The 23,598-nt window shown below is 40.2% G+C and overlaps 1 protein-coding gene across 1 annotated transcript in view; it reads right to left on the bottom strand.

The window, feature by feature from the left end:
* st6galnac5a (ST6 (alpha-N-acetyl-neuraminyl-2,3-beta-galactosyl-1,3)-N-acetylgalactosaminide alpha-2,6-sialyltransferase 5a) overlaps nt 1–23,598 on the bottom strand; it is a 59,717-nt gene that overhangs the window by 16,464 nt on the left and 19,655 nt on the right. The window contains exon 3 of the mRNA XM_073491488.1: nt 7,596–8,008. Coding sequence (XP_073347589.1) covers nt 7,596–8,008 — 413 coding nt within the window. The remainder of the gene's footprint in view (nt 1–7,595; nt 8,009–23,598) is intronic.

Genomic DNA, 23,598 nt, shown 5'->3' with positions numbered 1-23,598 from the left:
TTCATAATAAGTCGCCAAATTACCTAAGAGCACATCTTTTCAGTAACGTTGCAGAGAGAAAGACAGTGTGAGACGTCTCCCCAAAAAGCAGCCACTGACTGCGTCCAACATTCCTTACCCACATGCTGTTTAGATTAGATTTAATTATTAGATTCAATTAGTATGTTTTTTCGAATGTTGGAAACCTCAGTATGAAACAAATAGTACGTGAACGGCATTCTGTCTACAAGGAAATATCATAGCACGCTTTCTTTGATTCCCGAATCACTTTTATGTTACAGGCACTCAACCCGCTAGCTCGATGCTAACACATAATGCGAATTACCATTAATGCGGAGGTTAGCATCGCTTCCGCGGTAAAAGTATATTTACAAACAATACGTTTTAATTCACATACTTAACATAAAACGTATTTAATATGCTTTGGAAACAAAATTATAACTGCTGACTTCACATAATTGACTCAATCTGCTGCTGTAGCTTCGACACTGAGTCGCTACAGCAAGCTCAAGGGGTCAAAATGCAAACTCAAAATTCCCAATCGATTTAAAATACAGTCATCACTAGTGGAGACATGGCGTGCCAGGAGAGGACAGCATCTTAAAGTTTTCTCTTATATTTATTCTTATGGCACTGGGTTGATGAGTAGGAACAGCTAAATATTTATACTAAGTATTTTATTTTACAGATTTATTTACAGTATATCAAGATGCCACTGAAATAAAACTTAGAGCGACTGACTGACATGTGTTGTACATTGTTACTGGAAATAAGACTCATGATCAACTCTAGAAGTGAATGATTCAACTGGTTAGAACTGGAGTTACTTGTTTTGTTATTACAGAGAGATTAAAGTACCATAAAAAGGTACCGTTGGGGATCCAATCGGTTCAAATGTGAGCGGTACCCAAAATTATTGAGCACCACACTGTCTTTTCTGTTTCAGTTTTGTTTCCATTTCTTTTCCTCACAAATTTTTTGCCCTTTTTTCTTTTATTTGACAGTAGAAGGGCGAAGACATGCGGATATTTATTTCTTACTCTGAACATGGTTGTTCACCATTTCTTGCTCACTTCAAGCACTTAATCGCTGCAGGAGATACAAAAACAAGCAGGCTTTTGCTGTTGGATCTGAAAGGACAGGTGAAGCACATTTCGTTAAAAGCTCAGTTCCATCAAATGCCCCAGTAAGCCTTGGCACTGAGTCAGCATGCACAATACAAACTCGTCTACTTTTTATACAGCCAAGAGCGTCACATTGTGTTGGAGTGTGGTGGGAATGTAAGGGCTCAAATGAAAAAACGTTTTCAAAATGGTCCTCAACATATGGAACTTTTAGGTCAGGGTTGATAATAAAACACTTATAATGTGCATACAAAGAGCAGGCTTCTACAGAGTCAATATGAAAATACTCACGACAGTGTTGCACAAATAACAGTGGTCTATGTGCATCACATTCACAGCTGCGACACCACGTCAACCAAACACCAATATCACATCTACTGTAGCAAGCACCAGTGTATATCAGACAGCCAGTTATAATAATGTCCAACAACACTGCCCTAAAATGTGACCAAAAAAAAGGAATAACGTCAACAATGTTCGCTCGAGATAATAAATCACATTACGTTAAACTGACTTGTTGGTTTTTATGTTAAAGAAACAGAATTCATAAGAGTTCATGAGTCAAGTTCAACCAATCACGACTTATGATTAACTTAGTGTGTACTTCTTCCTACTCACTTTGGAACATGTGTTCTTTATTGACTTTGTTTTCCATTTTCATTTTGTTATGCATCTCTTTTTTAAAGCTTTTATTTTATCATTTGTTTTATTATGTTTTTTACATGTTTAAGATGAAATCTATCAATCAATCAATCAATCAATCAATCAATCAATCAATTGTTCTAAACATAAGGTTTCAATAGAGACTATGGACTAAACTGAGACAAAGATTAGATTATTTCTATTTAAGTACCATAAAAAAATAAATAAAAATGTTCAATACCTTTGTGATACTTGCCCGTCTACTGTATTATAATCTGATTTTACATGGTGAACTAATCATATTATTATCTAGTGAAACTTTGTCATAATTTTGCATCAGAATCAGCAGCAACCAGTTACTACTGCAGGTGCTGAAGGAGAGCAACCCGTTTCTTGGTGCAAGCTATTTTTCAGAACAAATCATGCTTTTTAAAAACTGATGGGGACAGAACTGGTCCTTTGTGAAATGTTTTTGGCATGTGGAAAAAATGAGTAGAACATTGAGTTGACAATACATTTCATTTCCGCTAAAATATCAGATCCTGCAATACAATATCCCGTCACAGTGACTGCAGCACAATGTCACTTTGTTATAGTTAATCACACCAAAGCTTTTCCTGCGTTGACAAACCAAAATGTCTGCTGTGATGGTGGTCTGTTGGCCAGTGCTGCTTTTGCCCTGCACACCTCTGGTCCACCTACACAGGTGATTTCACTTTGGCTGATTGGGCCTGTTTTAAAGTCTGTGTGGGTGTTCACAGTCAAGTTTCCATCCACAATCTTTTAACTGGATTTCTGTCAGGTGATTATGAGGAGTTGGTACATTGAGATAAACAGCTGCCGTCATCGATTCTCCAGTCTGGTGCCATAAAACTGTTGCAGAAATATGATGATGTACTTAAAAGAGCTCCAGTCAAACCTAAAATGATGGATAATAGGATGAAAATATGACACTTTTATTTAATTTAGTTATAAATTTGAGGAACGTTCTAGCTCCACTCAGTTCTGATCTTTGGTTTGCCACCATTTTTGTCTATTCAACGGATGCTTCATGCATGTATGTCATGATTTATTCTGTTTCCGTTGCACTTTGTCACATTTTCCTTTTTTATTTTTCCAGCTCAGCCAAAGTTTCTTAATTGTTTTTTTTCAATCTGTGAAAAAGCTTTTTTTTTCTTCATGTGTGAAACCAAATGAATGAATTTTATTATTTTTTTCCCCACCATTCTGCAAGCTTCTGTAGACTTCTCTTTGACTCTTTTTTCGTACCTGATAGGGCAGGACAAAGTAAACCTCTTTGATTTTTATCAGTTTTATCAGTTGGAATTCGGTGACATCTTGTACGTCCCAGCAGAGATTTGACCTTGAAGCTGAGCAGCAGCCGAAATAACAATAACACATGCATGGGTGTGCATGGCCTTTAAAGGTTACTCTTACGCTGTGCTGTAGGAATGAAGTTCTTGGTAAATGTGTCTTCACTTTTTGTGAAGTGTGTTTCTTAATTGGCTCTTCAGAGTATTCCTATGTCATTCTAGGAACAGATAAATAGAGGCTTGGGTCTGTATCTAATCCCTTCAGATCCATTTCAGGCTCCTGTTGTGGCCGCTCGTTCTCCGCTGCTGCAGCTGTTGCATCGCGCTCTGCTGCACAGTGGGCTTCTCTTCTCCTCATTTTGACCTTTTTCTCACCACAGAATAGTTTTCCAGGCTTGAGCTGGCATTTTTCCTGCTTTTTTTTCAACAGCAGGTAGATTTGTTTTTTAAAAGGGATCAAACCTGTGATCTTTTGGTAACCGGACGATCTCTCACCTGCAACCCACACATTTTGTTTCAGCAAAGTACACCACTACTCAGCCCAAATGAATCCAGTATAATCCTGACAGTGCAACACAGCAGGGCTGTTAGCGGTTACAATAAAGCATTACGGGAACATAAAACACTGAATTGAAAAAATGGTTATTTCAAAAGCTAATTTGCCTTTAATCACTGGTTGAGGCTCATTCTGGCTTAGCAATTTAACACAGAGGATGCAGAGGGACACCTGTTTTTTCATTGCTCCTCTGCTGGTGTTATTAAAATGGGTGGATGTGACAACGTCCCACACCATCTTAATTACCTTCACTGAAATGGCTTAACCCATAATCACAATTACAGGCTTGCAGGGTGGCCGATTGCACAGTTGATTACCCAGAAACTCTGCTGTTAATGGGGCTCACACAGGCTACCAATCCTCGAAGACAAGAGGATTCATTTAATAAAATAGGTACAAAATATTCACACTTTTTACATTGATCGCTCCCCTTTAAACTTTTCTTAAATATTAGATAAAACTTCCCGGCTTTCTTTCTCTTGACCTCAAATAATCCTCACAGATATTAATGCCTACTGCTATAAAGGAGAACAGCATAACTCAAGCTGCTCGCTCACTGTTAACATTGACCATGATTGTCGGCACAGATCCTGAAGGATGGATGTTTGACTGCAGGATACAGTAGATGTCGGGGGGAATTGTCAACTTGAGGATTTGGTGAATAGCTCAGTCTATACTGATGAGGGCTCAGACAAAAAGAGAGAGTGGTGTGTTTTCATTAAGCATTAATGGCCACAGGACTGAGAACTCAGCATGGACTCATTCAATTGGAGTCCTTTTATCACCGTTCAGCTAGAGAGAACGTGCCGCAGAGAAAAACACTGTTTTCTAACCCATTTGCACATCACGTTTCCTTTCTGTTCAATATGTTCACGTTGAGCTTTGACCACTTTGAAATATTTCTTTTGGGGATGCATTCAAACAGTTGCAGGAAACTGTAACATCTGGGACAGGAGTTAACTTACTGATGTCTTTCTGGCTTGATTTTCAAAGAGCAACACAGACTGTAAGAGGAACGGTGTTTTCGACAGCCAACCCTCATATCTTTGATTTTTGGGACTTCCCGAAAGCACTGAAAATACCATATTACTAGCTGTTATGGCTGTGTTTCTATGGAATAACATTTAACAAAAGACAAACTCCTACATGATTACAACTGCACATTGAAGTTAATCGGTTACCTTGTTTAACCTCTTTCTGCAAAACTAAGAAGTGTATCGTACAAGTAAGAATCTCAAAATCATAAGCAACTTATCAGCTACAATTATGCAAAATTAAAAGGTTCTAAGTAGTGCTGGGCAATATATCCTTAAAATAATAGTGCAGTTTTTTTAGGCTATAAGACCGAATGCCTCAGTAATGATATTGCAATAATATTGTAGGGATGACTATTGGTACTTTACAAGATATTAATACAATAAGATGCTTGATCTTTGGTATTAGAACAAGTTGAACCGTCTGATAAGTTAAAAGAATTCATCACTTTTACTTTAATACAGCTTTTAAAAGGTGCACTCTGTAGTTTTGGGGAAGAAGTTTTAAATGACTGATTATTTTTTATACCTAAACAAACTAAATAAACAAACTCTCTTTGTTTTCATGACTGAATGAACTGAATAAACAAACTGACCTTAAAAGGACAACACAGTTTCATACCGTTTTACTTTGTTTATATGTGGCGGACCCTGCCACCTTTCTAGCTTCAAACAGTGCTCTGGGGACCTTGTTTTCCTCTGAGAACAGCTTGTTTATTCATTTATGGAAAATATACATATTTCTAAGTTTGTGTCATCATAAATATTGTAAATATGAAAATTCTGACTACTACACTACACAGTGCCCCTTTAAATGTGCAGTATGTAAGAACATTAGTTCAAAAACTTCAACAGAAACTGAAGAAACAGTCGTGGCATTATATCAACAACTTCTGTGTACTGTGTTGCAGAATCAACCTCTCTACTAAAGTTAGCATGCTAACCAGCTAGCTGCACTCCCTGCTGGACCCCCTCCACCCAGGGCCTTAAAAACTTGTCCTCCTGGTGGTCCATTGCTGACTGACAGACTGACTCGACCACTAGCAGCACAGATAACTGAGCTACCTAGCTAACAGCAGCTACAGTTAACAGCAGTTAGCTGTAACTCTTTTGATATGCTGCCCCCTATTTGTTTGGAGTATGAATTAGATGGCCAATTCTCACATATTGCACCTTTAAAACCGGGAAAAGACAACAATCAAATCAAAATATAACAAAAATTCTAAGACGATGTTTGGTCTCATATCACGATGACAATATAATTTTGATATATTACCCTGCCCTTCAAGTGCTACTGTTGTTTTGTAATTAATAAAAGTACCCTCTCTCTTTTCTTAGTCAATAAAGAACAGTTAAGGGTTTTTAATCGTCTCTACAAGCTGATTTTCATAATGTTTTGAATGAGACACAGCTACCTTTGTTGGTGCATTGTTGTAAAATATGGGTTTTTGTTGTCAGAGTCAGAGCTGGAATTGGATTCAAAAAGCATTAGGGTGCATGAACCGTGCACAAGAATAATAATTTGAGGTGCAAATGGCTTATTTGTAGCACAAAACACCATTGTTTGGTTTACTGAATGCACTTTGAATATTGATGAATTGCATGTTGTTGTTCACGTTGAAGAAGCTATGAAGCTTTAACGAAAGAAAGTATCGCCCGTGTTTCCCTGAAGGTCAGATGATGTCGACACAAACAACTGGCAGGAAATCTTTCTTCCCTTTCACAGTTCTGTGTTAGATGACCTGTTGCACTAGTGTTTTCCATGTCCTTGAGAGCAAATAAAATGAATACACTCATACATGGAGTTTTACCAGACAGTGTTTCATTCTATTTGCACAAATTCTCAAAAAGACGATTTAAAGAAATAGATTTTTGGAGCCCCAAGACGAAATCTAAGCTCTTATCCACCAGCCAGAGCAAAGCTTCAACTGTTCCTCACGATGCAGCTAATTTTTACTTCCTGTCCAAGCTTGTTTGAACAGGACCAGGTGCATAGTTTGTCCAATCCTTAAAATAACTACATGTATGATTAAGTAAAGGTACTCACCAAAACAAAGCACGGCTGGTGGTTTAATAACATCACCAGGGTCATTAAATACCAACTCACCTCGAACATCCCAGTTCATGTTCATGTTCATGGATTTTATTGAAAAAAATCATCTAAATTCATGGGACCTTGCAAAAGCCTTTATACTTTTCTTCAGTTATGAAGATTAAGTTTGGCCTTCAGAGCTAAATTTCATCATTTTTGAGATTCACTGTATGGATTTTCTACACTTCACCGATTGCTTATTTTTGATCAGCACAAAATCCAACCCACACCAGTTAAAAATAAAACATTAGTGAGGCTTAGTGACACACATAAAAAGAATTTCAAATATCATGAAATTCAGATCTGAGGGCCAAACTTAAAAAAAAAACATAACTAAACCAGAATGACACTCAGAAGGCCTCATACCTCCACCTCAGCCCAACAGTCCTCTCTTGCACTCACTCATAGATACCAGCCAAATACGCCTGATGGTTTTCATCAACATCCATGCATTATTCTGCATCAGAAATTAACAAAGATGTTGAAAAACACCCTATTTCGCAATATTAAAAGAGACATATTATTCTCATTTCAAGGTTCATAACTTGATTTTGGTTATGACTAGAACAGGTTTACATGCTTTAATGGTTTAATGGCAGCTGTGCTTAATCAATTCTTACATGCCAAACTAGCCGCAAGGCATAGATTATGCAAATGTATGACTCTCACATAATGTGTTGACAATGATGTAAAACTGAATAAAAGCAGTAAATTCTCACATTTGAGATGTTTGGATTATATTACATATCAGTGCTGCTGGCTAAATATATTGTCCTCACATGACTTTGTTTTCCTGTACATTGTGATCGTGACACCCTGTCATCATTCCCTCACCTGTCCTTTCCCGTCTCCTTCTTGAAGAGCTCGTCGAACTGCAGCATCTTCTGCCAGGAGATGATGTAGACTTTGAGTTTAGGCAGCACCTGATTCATCAGCCTCAGGTTGTTGTACACCAGGCCCTTCCCGTCGCGTCTCATGTAGCTGCTGGGGCCCCAGAAGATGAACACGGTGTCCTGGCTGGCGTTGAGCAGCTCGTGGCGACTCCGCAGGACCCTCTGCATGCTCGAGTGAGCGATGACGCGCAGGGAGGTGCGGTGGCCGACGTCGCGGGCGTAACCCCTGGCGGTGGGGGCATCGTTCATGCGGATGACGCACTCGGCCCGGTCGATCTCTTCACCCCGAGCGCCTCCAATGAGGTGACCTGAGCTGGTCACCAGGGCGCAGGTCTGGCAGTGCATCCTGAGAGGCTGATTGATGGAAGCAAAACAGAGAAAAAAAATATGAAGTAAACAGAGAAAAATAAACATTCTTGTACAAATATACACTGTGCATCAAAACATTTGGCCTCGTCGTTCCCTGTGGAAGCACCTGCAGCACTGCGAGCAGAATTTTTATGGCACGTTGGTTTTGCAGCATATTTGTTATAAACTCTACAAAGTCTGCTTTTTAGAAGTCAGAAATGCTCTGAAAGTTCTGTTTAGCCCGGGTTTATACAGAAATATGCAAAGCAGACAGAAATGCACACCTAGGGGAACTTTGGTATAAAGCTTCACTGTGTGTTTGAGGCAGAAAATGCTTTGTTGACAAATGGGTAGCGACAGAGCCTCCTGGGGATATGTAGCTTGTCATATTGCTTTGCGATTGGTAGAAACCCCGGGGTCTTACAAAGGATTCACCTTAAATCTGTCTCCCACTCGCACTCAACAAAGGAACGTGTGTTTACCTCCAAAACAACAGTTCAGATGCAAAATATTCATATTGAATTCTAATCAAGTATGATTCTATAAAGTGTTTAGCATGTCATATATTTATTCTAGAAAAGATGCTACTGATAACTACATAATACACACAATGAAACAAATCTGTTGAGTGCTTTATCTTTACTTCATAAGAACAAGCAAACATGTTGTTGTTGTTAGTTAGTTATTGCAAACATATCATCAAATCAGGAAGAAAACAAATGTTGCTCCTTTGCCTTTGACGTTTATTTTTGTTGCGTCTCTCCTCAAGGTTTCATTGTTGCCTATATGTTCCCAGTTACTGATCTCCTGTTCTTTCTTTGTCTTTTTACGCTTGATTGCTGAAAGCTGTCATCTCATCTTTATCGTCTTTTTTGATATTTATATCTTGTCTTTTTAAAATCTTTAGGAATAAAGTTAAAAAAAAATGTTCTGGATGAAACACTTAAAATCTTTGCCATATATTGTGTGATAAAACCCAGAAGAGATGTTAAAATAAGTCAAAATTGAGCTAATATTTTATTTGTCAAATTTTAAGCAAAAATGTACAAATTAAAATAAATAAAAATGTCTCGTTCCAAAGGTAACTACAGAGGCAAATTAAATAAGGCCTACATTTATTTTCTACATTATTATTTGTTGCATTTAATCGCATATTAACTTAACTAATTAACTCATTTATTTATGATTTTGTTAGTTTCAGCCGTCCACAGTAACCTTGAGTTAAATGACAGATTTCTCTGGCTTGAAAATTGTTGGAAACATTTTGGATAATGTAAGTAGATAACTCAACAAAGGTCTCGTCCTTTGTAACATCTTAATGCAGAAATGTGACACATTATATCTTTAACCGAAAAAATAATTGACAGATTCATCAAATATAAAAAATAGTTGCAGCCTCAGACCTGTTCTGCCGAATACAACAAGCATTTTGTTTATTTTTCTCACTTCTATTACATAAAGGCTGTAATTATAAAAAAATATATGAATTTTGGCATCATTTTAATCCTGCTGTTTTTTTCTGAACATCACTCAGGCGTCTCCTGTAGTTCTTAGAGATGCAGCCACTGTTTGAGACCCCGGTGTACATTCGAACATGTATAGTTCATTAAGTGTGAGGCCTCCTCCTCTGAACAACATGCTCATTTGAGGGTGTGCATGCACATAAATCATTAACATTGGACCTCTTTGTGTATGTTAGCCTGCTCTATATGTTGCTGGTGTGTGTGTCTGCCACATGTCTTCTTATGCATGCATGTGGGTGTGTCTTGGATTTTTCCTTGCTGCCACAGAGACCCCTGCCCTGAAAATCAATGATATGCAAACCAGGCCTGCAGAGCCCTCTAATGTGCCCTGAAATATCTCCCCAGCAGAAATATGTTGGTTATTTACATTCTTATAGCCGTGACAAATTTGCATTTTCGTGGCATTAACGAGAACAAATGATTATAGCGGGATGTGTGTGTGTGTTTGTGGGGGGAGGAGATGTGTCATCATCATCCTCATCTGCTGACTTTGACTTAGCGGCAGATTACCGGCAGAGGAGACTCATCTAGTTAATGAGACCTCAAGGAGCAGTGGGAGACAGACAGAGAGGGAGAAGGAGAAAGAGGAGGAGACAGAGAGAAGAAAGTGTGAGAAAGTGGTTACAACAACGGAGGAAGAAAAATGGTGAAAGAGAAAGAGATATATGGAGGCGGGGAGAGCCACCCCGGTGCCAAAGTGTTTGATGAAATGTTGAGCTAATGAGGTCCTGGCGGTCTACGCCATCAACAGCAACAGCATCCATTCCTCCCTTCTCCCCCTGCCCGACCCTCTCCCACCTGGCAGCGCCTTGACAGCCAATCTGGCAGTCGAGCTGCGGCACCAATGGAGCAGGTCAGAAATCCCATTTTCACCCAGGGGCTTTTAAGTGGCTCCACAGACCCTATTCTCTCTCTTCCTCTGTCTCACGGAGAATTTAAGTGGGCCTTGCTGGCCAGAATTGGCCTCTTCAGGGAGCACGGTCAGGCTATTACCAAGAAATAGGCTGGATGGTCTGGACAAGGCTCTCCATTTCATCCGGAATTACGCGACCCATCCGACGTGGTGGTTTGGGTTGGAGGCGATGGAGTCGAGGTAGTTTAGTCTCCAGACTCCTAAAAAAACTCAACAATTCATTTAAAAATTGAATTTATCCCTCACAAAACTCCAGTGGAAACTGTGCTCCGCTCAATGATTCATAGAAATAAATGCTTCATAATTCAAAACACATCTATTTCTAATGTATTTGAAATGGCTGGCTTTGTTCTTTCTAACACAACAAAACATCTTTGATCATAATTCAAGGATTTACTGTGTCGTAACAGCGGGTGTTAAGGTTCTTTAAAAGTGTATTCCATCAGTGTCCCTTTACATCACCTGATCAAAGCTGCAGTCACTGATGTAACCCAAGTGAATATACAAACTAAATAATGCATTGTGATTACCATTAGGGCTTTTTTAGTCTTACTTGAGGCAAAGAAAGAGACAAGAAAGGGGGAAAGTAACACATTTTAGGAAATGTTTTTCAGGTTTTCACCAAAAAAACACCAATTTCTCTGCAGAGACACATTTTACTGTCACTATTAGATGGAGCTTCACTACTTAAAAACACTGACTTTTCTGAGAAGCCACCCTAAGACAATTTTGGATAATACAAAACTATTCCAGGAATCTGTTCCATTGTTAAATTCACAATGAGGCAACGCGAGTCCATGATTCTGTGAAGTCTGGTTACACATGAATTTAGAGCCATGTGCCGACTTTGGCAGGAGTCGGGTCCATTCTGCCAATTAAATAAGATACCACACTGAACAATGTGTGTGTGTGTGTGTGTGTGTGTGTGTGCGCGCGCGCGCGCGTGTGTGTTGTACTGTGAAATGTGCAAGGTATTTGTCTGACACTTGAGTATTCAAATTTCATGCTACTTTGAACTTCTACAAACACATCAATCTACAGCTACTTTTCAAATGAAAGTTTAACAAAAAAAATATAATGGAGGTGTTAAAACACAATGTTTGTGTGGTTCCCTGCTTTCCCCCAGGCTTACTGGTGTTTATTTGATGTCAAACTTTTAATATGAAGTTGCTGCTGATGATTATCATCACCACCTTGTTGCTACCGTTTACATTCAGATGCAAAAAATGCCTTTATATATATGGATGCATAAAAATAACTGAATATGGTTGTGTAGCGTTAAAGGAACTACAAAGTCTCATCTTATGATGCAACCCTGTGTTGTATAATGACAAATACATTCCCTTGTCACCTTAAAAAGAAGCAAAGTCTAGTCGGGGCCCCGGACACATTTAGATGTCTGTGAGAGCATTAAATTATCCAATATTTCACCGAAAAGTAAGGATAAGAGAAAAGTCCAAAAAATAATCACAAACAGAACTTTTTTTTCCTATTTCCTCTTCCATTAATCTTGAGGAAGACCCCTGTAGATTTATCATCTGATAGGAGAGGCCCGACACCTGGGTCAGGAACCACCAGACCAAAGAAACTGACTGTATATGAATTAGTTAAACTCTTCCACCTCAACCAGCTACAACAGTAAAATTCTGCTTACACATTAATGCATCAGCACACTCTTACAGTGTCATATATAATCATATATCAATTAGCGTAACATATATACACAACATATTTCTCATGCGAGACATGAACATGTGCACGCTTTGGAAACTAATTTCCCTCCATGGACAATAAAGACCAATCAATCTTTTATTTGACTATTATTGTAAATGAATCTGCCAGTTGTTTTCTGTGTTAGGTATGTGATAATACGATAAAAACAGAAGAGGTTTAGAAAACAGACTACAGACATAAAAAACATGTAATAAAACACAAACAGTAAAACTGACAAAAATGATAGAAACACATTCAGTCACCAAAAAAACATGTAGAATCGTTCGATCCATACACTGTTCCCTAAGAAATGAATGAAAATGTAGAAATATGCCTGATCTCACAATGTTAAAGAAAGTGAAAACAAATCCTGGATCCATCCCTTTATCCGGATCAGAACCAAAGTTAAGACCCAACCCCTTGGGAGGTTCATGTAAATCTGTTCAGTAGTTTTTGTGTAATCCTGCTGACAAACCAACCAACAAACAAACAAACACGGGTGACATGGGTGACAACATAACCTCGTTGATGGAGGTAAAAAAAAAATCCAAAAGAGAAGAAAATTAACTAAAAAGCCATAAAAAACAAACACATAATAAAACACAAGTAGCGTAAATGGACTAAAAATGCCATAAAACAGATTTAATCACCAAAAAGCAATTTTAAAAAGTGGGTTTTTAATGGAGATGACAGAGTTTGCAGCCCTGATCTCCTCAGGCACGCAGCTCTAGGAGCTCTGACTACATTTTATGTATTAATCTGGACATTAAAACAAGCAGTTGATTAATCTTTTGGTCTCTAAATATCTAAAAATAATGAAAATGCCCATCACAGTTTCTCAGAAAAAAAAGTCCTAAAGCCAAAGAAATTCAATTCAATATCGAGAAAAGCAGCAAATCCTCACATCTGAGCGGCTGGACGCAGTAAGCTGACTATTTACTTACTTATTATCTCAAACGAAAAATCATTTTCTATTTCACAGTGTGATTTCGAGGGATGAAGGGTAACCTTGTCCCACTTGTGGAGCACACCTGGAGCCTGCCCTGCTTTCATTAAGCCCATCCATCCATCCACGGTGGCCTAGTAAAACTACAAAAACACCAACCTGCTGACAGACAACAGCCAGTCACATCTCTGCTGCGCCCACAGGAGCCACAACCTAGACAGCGAGGGCCGCCCTCCTCTGTTTCCTCATTCTGTCAGCATCCGAACCATCCTCTGCTTCCAGCGAGCCCGTCCTTCACAGGGCTCTATGAACCGTCACTGTCTGCCCAAACGCTCACCCTGCCTGACATCCTAACCCCTGGAAAACACGGCTGTCAGCGCTGCAGGGATTAACCTTGAGAGACCACTGGGGGAAGCGGTGGGTGAATGTTTGGGTGAGGCATTACTAGAGAGTGTCTGGGTGTTGATTCGAGCATTATTCTCGACACTTAGAATATGTTTCCGGTGTTATTAAGGCTGATTTGGGCATCATGTGTGAGTCAGAAGTCTGCAGTCATCGAGTGGCATTTTGAAGACAGAGTACAAGAGGGTGTGATTAGGGAACAGAGAGGAATGAAAGCCTCATTGAATCACACATTATTACTTTGCGATTGTAGCTGGAAAAGATGGTGCAGTTCGTCTGGCCTGATTGGCTTTGCAGTTGGCGCTCAGAGCCCTTCGCTGCCCATGGGTAACACAGGAAATAATTGGTGGTTAAAACTCACATGGGTCTTAAGGGGGCATGAAATCAGCTTTAATTTCTCACCCGACTCCCCCTCCTCCTCCCCGGTCCCTTGAGGAAAAGGCATACTTACACTGCAGCGAACCATTACGCTTGACGTATGCCATGCCCCCTCGGAGCGGAGAAATAGCATTCGAGTGTTGTTATTGATTTTATGAGGCTGAATGCAGGAGTGGAAGGGGGATCGAGCGAGGGGCTTAGCGAGGATGCCGGATCTTCAAGGATGCGAAGGATATGGCCGGTAAATGTGAGCGCTGAGAAGCGGCAATCATCCAGCCCAGCAGGATGCTGTCTGGCTGTCTGGTATCGCCCGGAAATACCACAACGAAACGGAGCATTTTCAACCTCCTCCGGGCTGACCTTTAGGCTCGTCAAAGACGCCTTTGTTTTCTGTAGCGTCCTCAGGGAGAGGACTTCTACACACAGGCAGGCATTAATGGTGGCTCGAAGCAAATGTGCTCTTGAAAGTTCTCAGAAAATAAAAGAAGGGGGAATTCTGACCTTAATATACACATAAATATCTTTGACTGCATGTCAGCACGATCACGTGTTGCTCACAGGGTCTGAATACAGCACTTGTCCTCCATATAACTGATGGTCACACAGTCCAGCATCATATGGGTGAGGGAAAACAAAGCAGCAAAGCACGTTTTGATCAGATAATAACCAAAGGCACTCCCTGCAGCAGCACAACATGTTCGCAACACACCACCAAAGAGTAGAAGCAAGATTAACGCTGGATTTATGCTCAGGGAGGGGAAGTTAAAGCACACGATTTGATTTGATTCTGAGGGCGACGAGATTATAAAATGATTACTGATTACTCTATATACATATTTTACAAACTCAGTAGATTGTAGGTCAACAACAACACAGTGTGTGACTGTTTTGTGAGACTCGAGGACGGGCAATCCTCCAAGACGCATCACACCCTCTCTATGGTGAATATGAGTTGCTACCATCAGGACATTACCACCTTTGACAACTTCATGTGGCCAGAGATCCTTTACACCTTCCAGTATATCTCTGTGAAACAACCTGTGATATGAGGTGTGTCACTTGCATTGTGGTGTATTTATATTTCAATATACTTATTGTTGATGACTTTGTTGTCAAACGTCTTTGACTGTAACTGTTGCAAAAGACACTAACTACTTCTTCTCACTGTGATGATTTGCTACTTTAAACACATTTCCATGGTCAAATTTAAGCATTTTCAAGGTGCATTTTCAAGCTTTTTCAAGCTTTTTCAGCACCTTAGGACGTAATACAACATTCTGCAATGTAAACCGGCATTTATTACAGAAATGAATGGCAGCGTGAGGCCGGGCTAGTCTGTCAGTTGCTTTTATTCACGTTTTTATTTCTTTATCTAAAACTTGAACTACTCACTGACCTTGAACTACTACTCGCGATTTTTCATGAAAGTAACACAATTACAATTTCAAGCAGTTTCAAGTACCTCATCAAAAATCCAAGCACTTTTCAGACCTTGAAAACACCACATCCCCCAAAACTGGAAGAGTGAGCCAGGATGGTATTTGTGTAACACGCCTGTTGTGTTCCTGATAGAGAATCAGCTTCAAACTATTTAAGAAACAGTCTAACACCAAGGCGCACAAAGCCTAGCGTAGAACATAAACATGAAACACATTTCATATTGGTTCAGCCCGGTCTTAAAAAATTGTTACGAGCATTAACAATGTCAAGAATTGAGTTTTCTGCACCTTTACAGAGAGATCTGTGATGCGTCTGAGAATCAATTTTCCCACCCACTATTAATTTAGACTTGATGTGAGTGTTTAACAGGAGTCCCACCGTAGATACCAACAGCACAGTGTAGGTTTTCATTCATACATTACTACAGTGTGAATATATTGTATGTAATCTGGCTCTATCCTGCTTTAATCACACTCCCACAGTAACTGTATTGACATTTCAATTAACACAGGGATATGAGGGAGGGTGGAAAGGTCTGTCTTGTTTCATTACTGAATACGAGAATAATTCGAGTGGTCACTGTATTTACAATGAGTCATTCAAGGTTGGGGTTGTGGAGAGAAGAAAGCGAACAGGAAATGGCTTTGAAAATGAGTGAATACCAGAGACACATTGTCATACTGTACAACTGTGATGGGCTCAGAGTAACCAGAGTAAGTAGGGGAATTCAAGTATATTTTCACTTGGGCCTTATGTTTACATATTTTCGCACTTATATGACTAACAGGTATCGGCTCAGCCATCAAACGCAAAGGTGATGTTTTTTGTGAGTTTATTTAGCTTCTGTCAAGTTTGAATCAAGTGTGTTTTACAATGATAAAATGATTGTCACTTTATGAAGTTTGGTAGGTTTGGTGTGAACCAAACCAAAAGGTCAGTCTCTGTAGAGATCCATTCTGTAATGTTGTTTTCAGTGAGTTGCAAGTGAAGAAATTTTTTTTTCCTGGTGATCAATTTTCTAAGCGTGACCTAAACCATCTTCTCTCCTGTGTTTATGACTTGAGAACTGGTGAAAAACAGTTTTGGCAAAACAGTCTTTAATATTTAATTAGTTCCTTAAATGTTTTTTTTTCCATCTGCTGGTTTTTCACGGATGAAAAAAACAACATTTCAGGATTGACATGTTTTTTTCTTTCTCCTGAAAAATGTTTTTTTTCCCCATCTGTGAAAACGTTAAAAACAGTTACCAGGAGTAAAAAAAAAAAATTTAAACTGAATAAAAAAAGATTCATGTGTGAAATGGAGTGAAAAACAGTTTTGGCAGGAGAAAAAGAAAATGTTGTAAGGCCGAAAAAATTCTTCTCCTGAAAATTTTGTGTCACACACGCATAAAAATTATTTTGAAAATCTTTGAATTGTGAAAACGCGTGAAAAAACCTTTTCGGTAGAAAAGAAAATCATGTGTGACGAAAAAGAAATCTTGTGAAAATCTTTTATTATCACTCGGTTTCACACATTACATTGTCTTTTTCTCCTGAAAAAGTTTTTGTCATGTGTTTTCACAGATGGAAAAAATAATTAAGAAACTAAGATTAAGACTAAGATTATCCTTCACTTTTAAATTACCTTTTTTTTCCACCAGTTCTCAAGTCATAAACACAAGAGAGAAAACAATTTAGATTGCAAATGGATCACCAGAAAATAAACATCTTCATTTGCCCCTCAGGGCTTCTGTAAGCAGCTCTGTGAGACGGTGTGTTTTGATCTAATAGTCAAAGCCACAAATACCAACCTTATGGTGCGACTACATAGAAAAAGTCAGGGGATCACCATCAATGAATCAGTATCCTCTGGGAACCGTGAATGCCTCAATAAAACATAACGGCTATCAATCTGTTAGATTCTGTGATTTTCCACAGGATAAATGTGTTGAACTGAACAAATGACCAACATTAGACAGAAAAGGACGCAGCAGCAACAATTAAAAACAACCAGTATCATCTAAAACCCTCAAACAGAATCAACATCAACAAAGCGAAGTGGAGGACAGACTTGTTTTGGGGAAAGTGGCACCAGGGGCTTGTGTAAAGTTAGAACAAATTTCACTGGGCAGAGTTGAGTGGATATTTGCAATGCTAATGGCTTTTTTCATCATTTAGCAAAATTGCCTGTGAAAAAGGGCACCAAAAATGCTCCAAAATCAGATAAAAAGGGACAAAAATGCCCTAAAAAAAAGTTAATTTCTTATGCTGGTTCCTGCTGTGAGAGCCAAAATGTGCAATTTACGATATGAGATGATGAAAAGGAAAAGAGGAAGAAGAGAGGGGGCTGGAAGGAGAAATGCAGTGATAAAGAAATGAAATGGACGGGCCTCTCCTCCTCCTCTCTCTCTCTCTCTCTCTCTCTCACTTGGTTTCTTTTCTTCCATCTGTGCGAATGGTTTGGTTTGCTTCATCTTTGCCTCTTACATATATGACGAGATCGTGCGACTCAGGTCTGTGCGACCCCTGAAGCTGCTCGATGCCCTCCTGGACTGGTATTCTTCATCTGCTGTATATTTACAATCTATAAACTTGTCCACCTGATTGTTTGTATCTAATTCTGCACACACAACATCTATTACTTATCTAACAGTATCACGTGCAATATAAGCTCCAGGGCTCATGTACAAAAGCACCATAATGATGCTTTTTATAGATTGAATTTAATCACATTTTCACAGACTGATGGTTGTCGTGGGAGAAGGATTCCTCCTCTGCTCTCCTGAGGTTTCTCTTCTATTTTTCCCATGTTTCTACCTTATCTGAATCAAGGGTATAAGAATAGCGGGTGTACTAGATGAAAGGCCCCTTGAGTCAAATTTGTGATTTGTGCTATCGGGCTGTGCAAACAAAATCTACAGGGATATAAAGAGTGAAGGAAAGGAGACACAAAACGCCATTTAGAGTCAATGGCAGCGAGGAGGGAGGGGCGATACGAGCGTAGTCACCAATTAGAGTAAAATCTCAACAGCTGGAGGCGACGGCAGAGAGAAGAGAAGTGAATTCAGTTATGGCGGTTAAGGCGCTCTACTTCTATTGTGCTGATGAGTGCCAGTACACACACGCGGACACACACACGGACACACTCTGGCAGGTTGAGTGCTGCAGGGCAGAGTCGATGGAGGAGGGCTTATTTGGAGCGGTTTGTCCAGCATGCACGTTTGACCAGTCATTAGGGAGAGCTGAGGTGAGGAGCGAGCGCTGCTGAGAACTAATGAAGACGAGGAAGAGGAGGAGGGACGAGGAGTAGAAAGTGGGCATCGAAATAGAGGCAATTAGGAATTCCAGCGGTCAGCAGTCGAACTCCAGGTTGACAGCTCCTGCTGCTCCGACTCTCCGGTCTTAATTAGGCCGGAGTTTTCTGAGAGCACCTTGAAAAGAAGACATGTTTGATGGAGGGCAATTATCTACTTCAGAAAGAAAACTAGCATCTGGCCTAAAAAGAGACTGATGAAAATTCATCGACGGAGGTTGAGAGTGTTTTTCGGAGAAGTGACACGGCTGATGATGTTGTTGGGGGGAGGGTTGGGGGGGCTGATATCATCCGGAGCATCTCGGTGACTGAGCTCTGATCTTCAAAGCAAGCAGGAGTGTAAAGAGGGCTCTTCACTGCATGTGTGTATGTGTGTGTGTGCAGGTGTCTGTGTGTTTGTGTGTGTGTGTGAGAGAGAGAGAGAGAGAGAGAGAAATTCGGCACAGGCAGCGCTACAGAGTGAGGATTTAATGTGTGCATGTTTGTGATCAAAGTAAAAAGTGTACGGCCGTTGGAGAGGGATTCAACAGTTTAGAGGACATCAAAACGAGCCAATCTCACAAACACACACACACACACACGAGACAAAAACACACACCGCACCAACACACATCTAACGCTTCCACAAAAACTGTGTCCCACGTTGAGCTCACAATTCAGTCTCCCATATTTAAGCAACAGCTCAGCAGCCTGACAAGAGCAAACCAGAACCTCATGCTGTTTTTGTTCGTTTTTAAAAAGGGCAGATAACAGAGGACTGTTGTAGCCTGAGTGGGAGACAAAAACATTAATTAGGACAAAGTATAATTATTATGCGAAAAACAAAACAGTTCTGATGCAGCTCTCAATGGCTGCTCAGACTTGATGGATAAATTGATGGTTACCTGCCGTCAAATAATCAGTTGCATTAAAGTGAAATCACACAAAGGATTCACATCACTTTGGTTTAAAGCCCTCTTCAGAGAAGAAATGTTTGTTATCCATGGTTTTATCACAGTGGAGCTCTGAGTCCGTCCTCATCGGCAGAACTCAACCATTTGTTGTTTGCTAAAATATTCAAAACAAGCTGTGGTTATGTTTTCCCACTTGTGCTTATGCAACTTATGACTATCCTCAGGAGGAAAAACAACAGCTTTGATTCATTTGCTCAAATTTAACATGTTTTATGTTCAGTAGCAAAAGTAGCAAGAAGCGTTCATCCAGCAACAAGATCTCTCCAGGTACGGTGAAATTCAACCTTGAGAATATCCGCCCCGTCTTTTATTCGTTTTCACTGAAGCCCACACAACGCACACATTCAACCTCCAGGGTCCTGTTTCTGTGTGATCTCCAGAAGGCTCCAGCAGACTTACAGCAGAGTTCAGCTTTGTTCCACTTGCACTTTGCAAATGTGCAGTAAAAAACACTGATGCACTGTGTTTGGGAGAGGGTATTGTACAAAACTCTGTTGTTACAATAATGACTTCTTCATTTCCACCTGCAGATCAGTTCTAGTCACCATTTACAGTCTTTGGTCACGGTGCTCATTATTAGTTCATTAACCAAATCAGAACTGTGACATACGTCCTTTGTTGGGGCTGAGTTTTAGCAATTTTTGGACAGAAAGGACCAACGGTCCATATTGATTTATTTCAACTTCAAGAATTAAAATGTTTAATCTTCCAATGTCAAACAATCATGACGTCTTCAAGTTGCTTCTCCACACATTTAAGAAGCTGGAACCAGTAAATGTTTGACATTTTTGCTTGAAAAATGACAAATAGTTGGCCATTCATTTCCTTTCGATCCACTCATTGTAGCAGCACTAATGAAGATAATCTTTCCCTGACTAAACTACAAGGAGTCATGAGATGGTTCATTTTTCAGTCATTTCACTAATCTTTGCATCTGTTCTTGCTTAATAATTTACCCAAAATGTCAGTCATTATCTACTCACCCCCATGCAGACAAAAAGTCAGGTGAAGTTTCGTAATGTATGTATGTATGTATGTATGTATGTATGTATGTATGTATGTATGTATGTATGTATGTATATATATATATATATATATATATATATATATATATATATATATATATATATATATATATATATATATATATATATATATATATATATATACACACACATACATATACACATACATATACATATATATATATGTATATATATGTATAGACATATAGAATCTAATAAAATAATAAAATCCTAAAACACCAAAATTTACCTGCTCAAAATGGACCACAATGTCATCATCTCTGACTCACCGTCTCAACACACCTGACTACAGTGCTACAGTCCATTTTATTAGACAGGATCTGGTATTATTGTGCCGACTCACACCGAGTCCACAGCTTCATTTCTGCCTCACAGTCCTCCGCTCTCACACTGCTTCCCCAATCAAAAATGCCCTTGTATCCCAAACACCAAACACCTCTGCAGCCCGACTCTGCCCTGAAGGCACGACTCCGTGTCATTAAACCTTAACTCTCCTCACCACCTGCACGAAAAAGGTGAAGAGAAGAGCCCTGCACCTTGTTTCTTTCTCCCAGATAAAACATGAACCTCCTCCTCGTCTTCTTCCTCACCCCGTCCGGTGTGGATAAACCGGAGAGGAGAACACTTGCCGAAGGGCTTCTATTAGTATGAGCTGCTGGAAAGGCCGGACCCAGGCATGTCAAGCCAGTGGGAGTGTGGAGAGAATCGGGTTGCGGCGAGTTACAACACACACTCCTTTGCCTTAATTGGCTCCATATCAGCCTGCTAGCCGCTGGTGCAGACTGTACAATGATGCAGCCATTGCTTGTCCCTATAACCTCCACCCAGATAGAGGAGGAGAGAGCTACTGCTGTGAGGACCACACAGACACATCCCTGTAGGAATGATTGCCTTGGCATGAATACAAAAGATGAGGTGCAATTTACCAGGTCAAAGAATCTCTCTCCCCCTCCCCTCTCTTTTTGCTCTAAAATTGCAGCAGGAGGTGGCGAGCGGAGAAGACGGAGAAGAAAAAAGCAGGGAGGAAATGACAGAGGGACATTAGGAAGAGAGACGGAGGCAGAAAGATGGAGAGGGGGGTGGGGGTGGGGGGGGGGTGTGTGTGACAGACAGAGGCGGGCCGAGGAGGGGAGGAAAATGAAAGGCAATCTGATAGATGAAAAAGAGGAGCAAGAAAAAGGAGTGGCTGTCAGAGAAAGAAGCACTTTGGAGACCAAGAAATGTAGGGCAAGGCCTTCAGAGAGACACGCAGAGATTTCAGGGGCATCCTTTGATGAGGGAAAGTTAGTAATCACACTCGCTCACTTCACAGGCGCCCAAGTTATGACATCTGATGAGGTCATTATGCGAGCGAGAAGTGGCAGCCTTTCAAACATCATTAAAACATCTGCAGGATTCAACCAGACACCTGAAGTCAATCCTGTACGAGGAGATTTCACATTTGCAGTTGAGCTCACGGCCTCCATCATCATCACACTGTTTATTGATGTGTTGGGCTGATATGTTCCCACAATCCTCTAAGATCAGTTTTCGGGGCTGATAGCGATGGTTATCACCCAGCGCGGCGCGTAAACAATGGGCCGAATCGATAACGAGAAGATGATCTTGTTAAGAGAAGTTAAGTGAGCGTAATGACTCGGAGGAGACGTCTGAGCACGAGGTGTGTGCCACTACTTCACGTTCACATCACGTTCTGCCCCGCACTGCAAAAGTCCCTTTTCTACACAAGATACAGCGAGTTGAAATAAAACTGAAAGATAAAAGGTGCAGTATAATCCTAGCGTGAAGCCGAATATATGCATGGGTAGGGACGGCGGGAGGAAATTTGAATATGGCACTCAGGCGAACTGTTAACCGTCAAACTGAAGATGACAAGTTTGTTGTGAACAAGGGCAAACAGGCAATTTTCACACCAACGCAAAAACTTCTTCCAGTCTGGAGACTGGCTGTTACATCTTGGAGTGCAATAAATCCCGTCGAGCTCGATCCCAAAGGAGCAATTACTGTTGTGTTCTTGCGATATAACAACAAGCCCAAGAAAAGCAAGAAGAAGACATCAATGATACATCGCCAATACTACAGTCCCAAAGTGGGGGACAGCTCCCTCTGAAAACACTTCCAATACTAAATATTCTAGTTGGAGTCTGTCCATTATGTGCTGGAACAGAGGATAATGAGAGACAGTGACTAAAAAGGGTGTGCGTGGGTATGCGTGTGTGTGTGTGTGAGCGTATAAAACACCAGCTGCCAGTGACAACACTCGTCAAGCAGGAAGGATCTCCTGGGAGGCGACAGATTTCATATTGGCAAGCAGGACACGTGAATGTGTCTCTCACTCTCTGCTTGTGTGCATGTATGGGTCTCCAGTATGTCTGTGGTGGAAAGTAACTAATAAGTACTTAATGCAACTATGTACTTCTACTCTATTACATTTTAAAAAGGGAGATATATTTACAGTTAAGTACAGTTAATATTTGCTTTAATGGTGAAGATTTTACAAAAACACACATGATAAGCTTGTTACATTACATTGTTATTGTGCAGTCTCTCGTCAACCCAATCTCCAGAATTCATCTTGGCAATGTATTTCTGCAAACCACAGATATGTTGGAGCTTTACACTTCTTCATTTTTCGGCCACTTTAGGTTCAATTTTCAATTTTATGTTGTGACAACGCTGTATTTATCGTCTGTTTAGGTTTAGGCACAAAAAACACTTGGTTGGAGTTTGGAAAAAAACAGGTTTTGGCTCAGCATGGCTGGAAATTGTCTCGAGGCTCAAATTGCGGTCACTGGCTTGGCAGCCTTCTCTCCTGTAACTCCACCACCATCCCCTTCACCTTCTGATATGAAAGTCAGGTCATGAACACATGATGTGACATGACGCCTATTGTAGAAATGTCAATATGGTACGTATCAGTGGTTTGCAGAAACGTTAACTGCCAACATCGTAAGAAAACCTGAAGGGAAGCGCCGGACAAAAAAAAAA

This window comes from Pagrus major, chromosome 21 (assembly GCF_040436345.1).
Source record: "Pagrus major chromosome 21, Pma_NU_1.0".
Taxonomy (NCBI): domain Eukaryota; kingdom Metazoa; phylum Chordata; class Actinopteri; order Spariformes; family Sparidae; genus Pagrus; species Pagrus major.
The sequence above is the reverse complement of the archived record's forward strand: the minus strand, read 5'-3'. Positions and strand labels throughout refer to the sequence as shown.